Here is a 12,772-nt window from a genome sequence, read left to right on the forward strand (position 1 = left end):
TCTTCTCTCTTCTGCTGTGCCTATTACTCGGACTGATGACACTATAGTCCAAGAAGTGAGGAGGCTGAATGACAGGGAAAGGAGACAGGCTATGAACCCAGAATTGGAAACTTAGTTGTTAGAGAAGTTCTTGCTCTGTGGCCTCAAGTCAGTAAAGAGGAAATTAAGGAAAATCAGTCACTCTTTGGAAAAGATAGGCATTTTATCCATTCTAAGTTCTCAAAGATAAAGTTATTGACCTGCCGAAAACTAGACTGAACTAAGTGAGAGAGAGAGAGAGAGAGAGAGAAAGAGAGAGAGAGAGAGAGACAGAGACAGAGACAGAGACAGAGACAGAGACAGAGACAGAGACAGAGACGTATTGGATCTTGCCAGTGATTCAGAATAAAGTATCACTGATCGTCTTATCTCCTGCAAAAGATTTTGCTTCCAAACTCTACTGCCCACCATCCATGCCATTTGTTTCCTTAGAAACAGGACTCACTCTCTTCTTGCCAACTCTTCAGGGTGATTTTGACTTTCTTTGACTTTGAGGTGCCTCTACTGACACTGCTAAATTAGGATTGAGAAGGAAACCATGGTAATTATATAATTCAATTAGGTCTTCATAATGGGGGCGTAACTGATAATTTGACTGGTTTTCACCCAAACGATCACCTTATTATTTATTGTATGAAACCAGGAGTCTCTTGGAGCCTAAGGATTAGATCGCCTCCTGACTCCCCTCCCGCTAGCTTTTCCTACCAGTTATTAAGCTCAAAGCATTATCTAAAACTCTCCGTCCTTTCTCCTAGCTGACCATTCATACTGTAATATGCTGGGAAGTGATCTATTAATCTGTGGGTTCAATTTTACATGCCAAATACAGAGTAGGTTAAAGAAAGGAGTCTGGTTACTTTAGCCCCCACATAATTTATTCTTTCTATGTCTTATAAATTGTAGGAGCCATGCCACTTCCCCACATACTCTCACTCTCTCTCTCACACACACACACACAAACACACACACACACACACACACACACACACACACACACACGTATCTGCTTTATAACTAATATTTTCCAAGTATACATGTTATTAATTGGGAGCCTGGAGATAATACGTTCTGCACAGAACATTTTTCCGCTGTATAATAATATCTTATCTCTGTTCTAAAAATATAATTATGGACTATATGTTTGGATCCGGGGCATTGGGAGGAGGATGTTGGTTGCTTGTTTTTTGTTTTAATAGTAAGTATTAAAGGCTAGTGTTAGCTACTATACAAAGATTCTAATAAGTCTGAAAACTTAGGCCTTGAAAATCAGGAGGTTCCCCTGAGCTGGCTAACAAATAGTCAAGTCAAAGAGAATGGTTCCCACTTTTCTTAAAGGCTGGGATTTATATCATCAAGAAACCACTGGCTAAAATATCCTACAAAGAAACTAGTCCTGGCAGCCTCCCATCTACTCCATTGGGTACCACTGAGATGGCCTGGGAGTCAGCTCTCTTACCTGTTTGTAACCTGGCTGCCCTCAGGAGAAGGCGGGACTTGTGAGATTTACTTAACAGGGACTCCTGGGTCACCACTTGTTTACTAGACATGGAGTCCCCCAGATTGTAAACCTGAGTGCTAGCCTTGGAGAGGTCTTCTGTGAGGCTGTTTTCTTCCCTGTCTTCCTCTTTATCCTTACTCTTCTTTTGTTTGGCCTGTTCCGGGGAGTACCGCCACTTTATATTCTCAAACTGGAACATGAGAATATTGCTCTCCGTGTTGACCAACATCCTGGAACCAAAACAACAAGATTGCCCACAAAAGGAGCATGGAGGTTGCCACCGCCCAGCCTCCAAATATGCACTTCAATGACTTTCCTGTCCAATCCTGAGGCCAGGAGAAAATTCCCCAGGAAATGACTGTACCAGTAGTGTGATGTAGGTTGGTGAAGGGTCTAAAGTGGCGACAGGTAGCACACTATGCAGCAGGGTTCTACAGCTCTGTAAATGTTTTCTTTAAAAATTAATTGTGAGCAAGGCACATACATTCTGATTACTTTGCTTCTCAAGTTAAAATATATTTAAATGAATTTCCATTCTTGGGGTGAGTGCCAAGTACAAGGGTACCCAACACAGAAGGCTTAGGTACTCTGCACACAGATGTCTTGAAATTCACTCTTTTCTTAAGCACAGAATCCAAACTATTGCTGTGTTGAGGATGTGGAGAACTCTTTAATATGGAGAGCATCCTCTCTTACTGACCCTCCAGCCCACTCTTCCTTCATTCCATCACTCCAGGGTCTCTGTGAGTACTCTACGTTTAGAACACTTGTACTTTATAAAACAGGATGATTTTTGTCTTCCCTAATCCTCATTTTTATGCCTTAGCAGGATAGAAGTTCCAACCCTAAGCCTCTCAAGAATTGCTCCCACCCCCTCTATTGGTTTCTGTCATTCACAGTGTTCACGGAGCAAGCTGCTTTCCCCACTGTATGCCTAGATCTCCTACAACCATAAACAAAAAACAGAAATAATATGTGTAGGTTCATTTCTACTCCAAAAGACTGCAATTTTAAGACCTTAATTGTTAGTGTAAACTCTCTAAAAGAGTGACTTGTTTTGTTTGGAAACACTGGAATGAAATCTGGGGAATCATTGCAATTTGAAATTTCTTTCAGACTTATTCATACTCAAGCCAAAAGGAAATTGTCTCTCTTCAGATATCATAAATGAGAAAAAGTCAGAGACGATTCTTTTTTTTAACAACATTGTTACCTTATAATTGAAAAGTGTTTATTTATTAAGACCTATTACCAGCCCTCCTCCTTTAAAATAGGAAATGGAATTAGTAAAGTTTTATTAAAGGGAAGGCAATATATTTCAGGGAGATTAATTGATGTCTCAAGTGAGACTTTGGTAGAATAGAAGTTAATTCTATTTGGGTATCTTCACATAGTATCACCCCAAACGTAGCATATAACAGTACGATATACAATTAGTTTAGTCATGGCTCTAGTTTCTGTAAACTCATCTACTCAGTACTTCCCCCACTGGACACTGGATGGGATATTGCATTCCTCACCCTCCTGTAGATCTCTGCTTCAGAACTGAAGCATCAGAGACAGCTGGTGGAGCTCTTATATAGCTGAATGCATACTCAGGGAGCAAGCAGGGGCCACATGTCTGCTAAACTGTGATCCCTGCAGCAAAGCCATATTGTAGTCACTACGTGATTTGCTCAGACATCCAGAACAAATTAAAAGTAATATGAACCCTGATTGCTAAGTTTGGTGCAAAGTCCAATTAGTCTCCTGTAAGACTATTTATTACTCTCTGCTAGCTAAAATTAGAAGGGAGCCCAATTTTACCAACTCTTTCCTACTGCCAGCAAATCCAGGGCTAGTTTCCCACAGGAGGAAAAAAATCATCCGAACAGAATTACTCACAGCTCCAACCTCCACACCTACCACCCACCTGTTGCCCTGAATAAAGAAGGACAGCACAGGATCACCTCTGCCATTGGCTTTCATCACCTTCAGACAGTTCCCATTTAGGAAATTGTAAATGCGGATCTTCCCATCTGCACAGGCACTGATGACCCGTAGGAAGAGAAGGGCTACGTGAAGTACCTCCCTGGAAGAGAACAGAACAGGCAGTAACTGTCTTCTGGTAAACTGCTTGGGTTTTTCATAGTTTGGGATATTTTGCATATGGTTGGGAGCAGTGGTCATAACTATTCCTGAAGTGATGTTTGCCATCATTTTATAATTCTGGATGTAAACCATTAACCCTCAAGATATGGCTGTACTCTCTTTTTTCCCATTCTGCGGTTATTTTTCCTTCAATTTGGTCATAGTGCTACAAGTGGCAAAATACACAGGCTTATTTGTCACAATTTTGGGGGGTGGGAGGGTGGGGTATTCTGTTATATAGATAATCATGCTTTTACAATTTGATTCCTAGCTATTGACTTCTGCAAAAGTTATGCTGAGAATTATTTAAACTTTTGATTTCTTTTCTAATAGTATTATTAGATAAAGAAAGAAAAATACAGAAGAGAAAATGACCATCTTTATAAGAAGCAAAAACCTGGCATTTGAGCAGTTTCTTTTGGGTCTTAAATTGATGGCTTTCATTCTCAGTGAAACATCCTGAAGGAAAATAGTTCTCAGATACAAGATTTATAAGTTCTTTTTTGTGATGACCAGGAAGAAAAGAGAAAGGATCAGGAGATTCCTCCAACAAAATCCTCCCTACAACAGTTGGGTCCAAGTTGGACCCCAGATATGTGGAGTATTCAATTCTGTTAAGTATAATTACCCCATTCCTGTTAATGATATCAAAAAGATGAATTTGGTATCACCAATTTGTTGGATCTTATATGCAAAGCAAAGCTACTGATCTCTGACGTCTCTACCCATCTAAGTCCATTCATGGCTACCTTCTCCATAAAACCATCTCTTGTCTCCATCTCCCCCCACCCCGCACACACATACACACACACACATACACAAACCTCAGGTATACTGACAGAGTCTTTTGAGCACAACCCATGTCTTATTCATCTTTGCATGCCCAACACAGGGCCTAGCCCATAACAGTCCTTCAATAAATATTTGTTGAAAAAGTGAATGTCAGCTCACGTTTCAAGATATGATCATTGCTACAATGTGTTCAAAGAATTGCTTCCACCCCATATCATTTGACCTTAGCGTTGGTCAGATCGAAGATCCAGATTAAGACTTTTCAAGGCCTCAATCAGTAACAAAAAATAATAATAACAAAGACCTTGAAAGACAGGAGCATGCTTAGCATATTCAAAGAACAGCAAAGAGGGCAACATGGCTTGAATCCTTCCTCATGAGAGAGATGATAGATATAGATAGATGACAGATATAAAGTGTAAATTAAGTGTTAAAAAGTCCAACAAAGTTCCAGTTGTTTTCTAAGATGGAAATGCATTAAGCTTCTTGGTGCCCTAAGTAAATCTTAGTTCACCTGTAGGGAAACCCAGCACCAGGAAGGGTGCCTTGTGATGGAGGGTTTGTGATGAAGGGTTTGCCTCTTTCTGTATCTCTTTTAATCTTGCTGAGCTGGACCTGCACATATCATAGGTTCCTGTAACATTTGGTAGTTCAGCCTATATCATTATAGCTTAGTGATAAAAAGCATAAGTTGTAGGATCAGAAAACCTGGGATTGAAACCTGATTCTACTACTTACAGGCTGTATAACCTCGAGAAAGTAACTTAACCTCTCAGTCTTCAGTCTTCTGCTCTATGAAAAGGTGATAGTGATTTCTGCCTCAAGGAACTGCTGTCACAATTAAAGTAATGAAAGTATTTCAAAAACAGCTCATTATCTGTCATAATAGTTATTACGATCCTAACATAGACCATTTTCCTTTCAGGTTTTATTTGTCCTAGAAATAAGTCATTTGTCTCCTTCCTTCTTTATCAAAAGACACTACAGATAGTGATATCAATGAAAATGGTGGAGGCGGGAACTCCAAAATTCTGCCATTTCATAAAAGCAATGAAAAATCTGACAAAAACTGTCAGAATCAACTTTTTAGGAACTCTGTAAAATAATCAAAGACTTGCAACAACCCAGGGAGCACTTAGACTAGAAAAATGGCTTAATGTCAGTAAGAATCCTAGTCTCTTTTCTAACTCCCCAGCCCAGTGGTAGCCATGAAAATAACAGCCAACATCCCTGGTACTGGAGGAAACAGAACAAATCTCATTCACAATGAACTATTTGACCTCTCTGGTGGTTTCCTGGAAGGCTTTAGCACACTACCTGTGGGGAATTTGTTGAAAACATAGGCAAATGTCTTCATCACTGCTGTCTAAGACAATAAATATTGGTTGGGGCAAACAATACACTAACTAAAAGTCTTTGAAGAAAAACCTTGGGAATAAAATGTCCATAGAACTTTTAAAAGCTTATATTCCTGGGACTCTAAATGGCTACATACTTGACTGTGCACATACTTGGGAAAGACCAAAAAGGCCCTAAGCTTTCAGTCTTGGCTAACCTTGATGTTCTGCACAAACAGGAAGTAAGAGCTAAGGCAGAGTTGTAACCTGCCTGGCTGAGTGTTGAAGGCTTCCCTTAACAGGCAAACAGAACCACTTGGCAAAAAAAAAAAAAAAAAGAAGATATTTTATTTCCAGGTATTCAAGTAAATATCTTTCCAGTCACTAATGAACCACCAAGATAATAAAACAGAGATTTCAGTGACCAAACAACACAAAGAATACAGGCACAATACATAAACAAACAATAAAGACTATAACAAGCAACAGCAAGATCAAACACTGAGGATGTGAGAAATTTGATTTCCCGAGTTTTCATATTAAAATATTCAACTTGAGAGAAGAGGGAATACTTCCTAACTCATTTTATGAGGCCAACATTACCCTGATACCAAAACCAGGCAAAGACAACACACACGAAAAAAAGTTACAGGCCAATATCTCTGATGAATATAGATGCAAAAATCCTTAACAAAATACTAGCAAATTGAATATAATAGTACATTGAAAGGACAATACATTGTGACCAAGTGGGAATACAAGGATAGTTTAATATCTATAAAGCAATCAAGGTGATATACCACATTAACAAAATAAAACGAAAACCATATGATCATATCAATAGGGGCAAAAAAGCATTTGACAAAATACAATATCCATTTGTAATAAAAAAAAAAACTCAAAAAAGTAAGTATAGAAGAAACATATCTCAACATAATAAAGTCTATGTATTACAAACCCACAGCTAATATCATGCTCAATGGTGAAAAGCTGAAAGCTTTTCCTCTAAGATCAGGAACAAGACAAAGATTCCCGCTGTCACCACTGTTATTCCATTAGTACTGGAAGTCCAAGCCAGAGCAATCAGGCAAGAAAAAGAAATCGAAGGCATCTAAATTGGGAACAAAGAAGTAAAACTGTCACTATATGCAGATGACACAATTCTATATATAGAAACCCTAAAGACTCCACAAAAAAAAAATCTATTAGAAACAATGAGCAAATACAATAAAGTTGCAGAACATAAAATCAATATATAAAAATCTGTTACATTCCTATATAATAACACTGAACTATCAGAAAGAGAAATAAAGAAAACAATCCCATTTACACTCCCAAAAAAGAATAAAATACCTAGGAATAAACTTAACAAAAGAGATGAAGATCGTGTACACTGAAAACTATAAAGCATTGTTGAAAGAAATCAAAGACATAAATAAATGGAAAGATAGTCCATGTTCGTGAATTAGAAGAATTAACATTGTTAAAATGGCCATATTATTTAGAGCAATATATAGATTTAATGTAACCCCTATCAAGATCCCAACAGTATTTCTCACAGAAATAGAATCAAAAATCCTCAAATTTGTAAAGAACCACAAAAGACCCTGAATAGCTAAAGCCATTCTGAGGGGTGGGGGGGAAGAACAAAGCCAGAGGTATCACACTTGTTGACTTCAAACTATATTACAAAGCTACAGTAATCAAAAACAGTATGGTATTGACCGAAAAACACACGTAAAAACCAATAGAACAGAAGTGAAAGCCTAGAGATAAACCCACATATATATGGGCAACGGATTTTCAATAAATGAGCAAAAAACATACAATGGAGAAAGAGAAGCCTCTTCAATAAATGGTGTTGGGAAAACTAGAAAGCCACATGCAAAAGAATGAAACTAGACTGCTATCTGACACCACACACAAAAATTAACTCAAAATGGACTGCGGACTTGAACATAAGCTCTGAAACAATAAGATACAAGGAAGAAAACATAGGAACTAAAATTAGAAACCTTGGCCTTGGGGCAGGGGGCTTTGTACAGTTGACCCCAAAGGAAAGGGAAATAAGAGCAAAAATAAAAGCTCTGCAGAGCTAAAGAAATCATCAATAAAACAAAAAGGCAATCAACAGAATAGGAGAAGATATTTGCAAATGATATCTCCAATAGGGGTTAATATCCAAAATTTATAAAGAACTCGTACAACTCAACAACAACAATCTGATTTTTAAAAAGAGCAGAGGACCTGAATAAACACTGTTCCAAGGAAGACATACAGATGGCCAAAAGATACATGAAAAAAAAATGCTCATCATTACTAGTTATAAGAGAAATGCAAATCTAAACCACAATATCACCTCACACCCGTTAGAATGGCTATTACTAATAATACAAGAAATAACATGTTGGATAAGATGTGGAGAAAAGGGAACCCTTTGCAGTGCTGGTGGGAATGTAAATTAGTGCAGCCACTATGGCAAACAGTATTAAAGTTTCTCAAAAAGTTAAAAATAGAACTACCATATTATTCAGCAATCCCTCTTCTGGGTACCTACTTGAAATTTTTGAAAACACTGTTTTATAAAGATATATGTACTCGTGTTCACTGTAGCAATATTTACAATAGCCAAGGCATGGAAACAACCCAATTATCTTTTGATGGATGATTAGATAAAGAAGATGTGGTGTATATATGCAATAAAATACTACTCAGCCATAAAAAGATAAAATATTGCCATTTGCAACAACATGGATAGATCTTGAGAGTACTGTCCTAAGTAAAATAAGTGAGACAGAAAAGAATAAGAACCATACGATTTCACTCATATGTGGGATATAAAACAAAAAGCAACAAATGAACAAAACAAAACAAATTCAAAGATACAGACAAGAGAATGGTGGTTACCAGCGGGGAAGGGGATGGGAAGGACAAAGAGGGTAAAGGGGGTCAAATACAAGGTGATGGAAGAAGACTTGACTTGGTGCTGAGCACAAAATAGAGTACACAGAGATTATGTTATAAATTTGTATACCTAAAATTTGCATAATGTTATTAACTCAATAAATTTAATAATAAAAATTTTTTAAATTTCCAGTTTTCAACAAAATATTATGAAACATAAAAAGATACTAGAGAGTAGGAGCCATATATAGGAAAAAAGTAATCAGTAGAAACTGTGTCCAAGGAATCACAATGATTGGACTTTCTAGACAGACTTTATCTATTTTAAATATGTTAAAATGGCTAATGGAAACCATGTACAAAACTAAAAGAAAGCATTAGAACAATGTCTCACCAAATAGAGAATATTAATAAAGAGTTAGAAATTATAAAAGGATCCAAATTAAAATTCTAGAGTTGAAAAATACAATAACCAAAATGAAAATTCACTAGAGGGCCTCAAGAACAGATTCAAATAGGCAGAAAAGGAAAAATACTTGAAGAGCGGTCAATTGAGACTATCCAGTCTAAAGAAAGAACAGAAAAAAAACCAGAATGAAGAAAAATGAGCAGTCTCAGAAACCTGTGTGACATCATCAGACATCAACATATGCATAATAAAAGTCCCAGAAAGAGAGAAAGGGGGCATGAAAGATATTTGAAGAAATAATAACTATAAACTCCAAATATGGATAAAATAATCTACACACCCAAGAAGCTGAAGCTCGGCAACCTTAATTAAAATAAACTCGAAGAGATCACACCTTGATGTATCATAATCAACCTGTAAAAAGCCAAAGACAAAGAGTATTGAAAGTGGCAAGAGAGAAGTAGCTCATCACATAAAAAAGGATCTTCAATTATGTTAATAACTGATTTCTCATCAGAAACCCTCAGAAACTACGGAGACCAGAAAACAATGAAATAACATATTCAAAATGTTGAAAGGAGAAAATAATTGTAAACCAAAAATTCTATATTCATCAAACCCAATTTGGAAAAATTAAAACATTCCTAAATAAACAAAAACTGAGAGTTTGTCTCTAGTAGACCTACCTTACATGAAATGCTATACAGGGTCCTTCAGGTTGAAATGAAAGGACATTAGGTAACAATTCAAATCTACATGAGGAAATAAAGCACATCAATAAAGGTAACTATATAGGTAAACATAAATGACAATAAAAATGTATTTTTTGTTTATAACTTTTTCACTCATTTAAAATTATTGCATAAAGCAATAATTTCGAGTCTATGATGATGTAAGAATATAAAGATTTAATTCATAACAATAAAGAAGAGGGGCAGAGCAAAATTTTTGTAAACTATTGAAATTAGATTGATATTACTGTGAACTAGATTGCTAAAATTTTAAATGTTAATTTTAGTGCTCAGGGCAACTACTAGGAAAATAACTCAAAAAACAGATAATAAAATAAATGATAAGAGAATTAAAATAACACACTAGAAAATATCCATTTAACGCAAAAGAGGGTCAAAATAGAAGAATCGAAGAACAAAAAAAATACCCAAGACTATATAGAAAACAAAACAAAATGGTAGAATAAGTTCTTTTTATATTAAACATAAATGGATTTAACTCTTCAAATAAAAGGCTAGGATTGGAAGAATTTTTAAAAGCACGATTCAACTATATGCTGTCTACAAGATATTCACATTAGAATCAAAAACACAAAAAGGTTAAAAGTAAAAGAATGAGAAAAGGTACTCCATACTAAAGGAGAGCTGCAGTGACCATACTAATATCACACAAAATAGACTTGTAGACAAAATGCAAATAGAGACAAAAAAGGACATTATATAATAACAAAAGGGTGAATTCATGAAGAAGATATTATAAATGCATATTCACCTCAAAACAGAGCCTAAAAATATATGAGACAAAACTCATATAACTAAAGGGAAAAATATTCAACTCAACAATCATAGATGAAGACTTCAATACCACACTTTAAATAATGTATAGAACTGGATAGAAGATAAGCAAGGAAAAAGAAGACCTGAAAAACATTATACACTAACTAGACCTAGCAGACATGTACCAACATTCCCCCAAATACTAGCAGAGTACACGTTAATCTCAAGAGCATATGGAACATTTTCCAGGGCAGGCCTCATATGAGACCACAAAACAAGTCTCAATAAATTTTGAAAAACTGAAATCATACAAAGTTCTCCAACCACAGTGGAATTAAATTATAAATGAATAACAGAAGGAAATATGAAAAATGCATAAATATGTGGAAATTAAACATCATGCTCTTAAATAACCACTGGGTCAAGGAAAAATTCAGAAAAGAAATTAGAAAACACTTTGAGATGAATGAAAATAAAAACACAACATATTAATACTTTGGGGATACAGCTAAACCAGTGCTCAGAGGGGAATTTATAGGTGCAGAAATCAATGAAATGGGAGACTTGAAAAACAACAGAGAAAAATCAATGAAAAAAAAAGTTCGTTCTTTAAAAAGATCAAGAAACCTTTAGCTAGACAAGTGACAATTACTTAGACTGACAAAGAAAATAAGAGAGAAAATTGAAATTACTAAAATCAGAAATGAAACAGAGGACATAGTATTGACTGATGGAAATGTTCTCTAATTAGATAGTGGTGACGGTTGTACAACATTATAAATATACTAAAAACCATTGAATTGTACACTATAAAATAGTGAATTTTATGTTACATGAATTATATCTTATTTTTTAAATTGAAAAAAGATATTGTTACAATACTAGCTGTGGAAGTCATTAAAAAATAAAGGGTTTTTTTTAAGACACTACAGAGTACAGAAGCTTTTCTAAAAATAAATATTGTCAGCCCTAATATGCATCCTCTAATTTCATTTCTCATATTCATTCTCTCAATCTTAATTTTGGATGAAAAAATGTTAGCTCAAGAGAACAGATAGCAACTATATCTTTTTTTTTTTTCACCTACCTATGTCATATTCAGAAAATGTCTAATCATCATAACTCTCTAGAAAGGCAATATGTCAAATTAGTCCTCATTACCAATCAATTAGAAATATTTATTGAGCACTTACATACATACAGCGCTACAACAGATGAGTGAGAGGGGCCCTATAAACAAGAGGATTCACCATGTCCTCCAGATGTCTGTGGATTTGCTGTAATTATGCAAGGTATCAAGAACTAATATGAATGGTATGTTGGGGCTGTCAGTCAATGGAAGTGAGAATAGTTTAAGAAGGTCTCATAGCCGAGGTGGAATAGGAGGCTTATGGATTGATATAGAAACCAAACTGCTAGGTATGCTGGGAACAAATTATTTTCTAATACTCAGACTAAATTCTACTGAATTGTCCTTGAAGGTTTTAAAAATATATAGTTACAATTTTCAAGTGACATCATAAAATCTGACTCCCTCCTTAAGGTCAAGTTTTGATAATCTAGATGACATGCTCTAAGACTTACTAATAATCACCTAAGGGTTGGGTAAATCACTGAACACAGGCCTTTCCCAGCACCCGCTCATCAATAATAAAGTCATACACCACAGAGAATATACACATATATGCCCAAACCCCCTTCCACTCCCACAAAGCCAGAGTGCCTGCTCAAGAGGTTCTTATGAGAGCATAAGGAAATCTAGGCCCATATTTTACTAAATAACTATCCCTTGGTAGATCCCCGGAAGACCCATTTACTCTTTAAATGAATTAGGATAGCATTTCACTTCCTGGAATTGTTTATATTGTACTCAGAAGAATTATTCACATGGTAGAGGAGTGGCAGAGGGCAGCCTATAAAACATATGGCCAATGCAAAACCGTTAATTGACCACAATATCCTTTCCAAATAAGGCTAGGTGTGACCTCAGACTACTCAAATGGCTCCAAGCAGCCACCACTACTAAATTGGGATTGGAATTGTAAAATGAAATCCATTTGCTGTCCTGGAATAGAATCTAGCCCACAGACTTTAAGTAAGCTCCTTCTTTAAGCCCTTAGTTATTTTTAAACCTTTGTCGCTTGGATCATTTTAA

The 12,772-nt window shown here is 35.9% G+C and overlaps 1 protein-coding gene across 1 annotated transcript in view; it reads right to left on the reverse strand.

Annotated features, from left to right (window-relative positions):
• CDRT1 (CMT1A duplicated region transcript 1) overlaps positions 1-12,772 on the reverse strand; it is a 38,894-nt gene that overhangs the window by 2,834 nt on the left and 23,288 nt on the right. Inside the window, exons 11-12 of the mRNA XM_023529957.1 lie at positions 3,450-3,608; positions 1,496-1,767 (exon numbers count right to left, since the gene is read on the reverse strand). Coding sequence (XP_023385725.1) covers positions 1,496-1,767; positions 3,450-3,608 — 431 coding nt within the window. The remainder of the gene's footprint in view (positions 1-1,495; positions 1,768-3,449; positions 3,609-12,772) is intronic.

Source organism: Pteropus vampyrus, unplaced genomic scaffold (genome assembly GCF_000151845.1).
Source record: "Pteropus vampyrus isolate Shadow unplaced genomic scaffold, Pvam_2.0 Scaffold44, whole genome shotgun sequence".
NCBI lineage: Eukaryota > Metazoa > Chordata > Mammalia > Chiroptera > Pteropodidae > Pteropus > Pteropus vampyrus.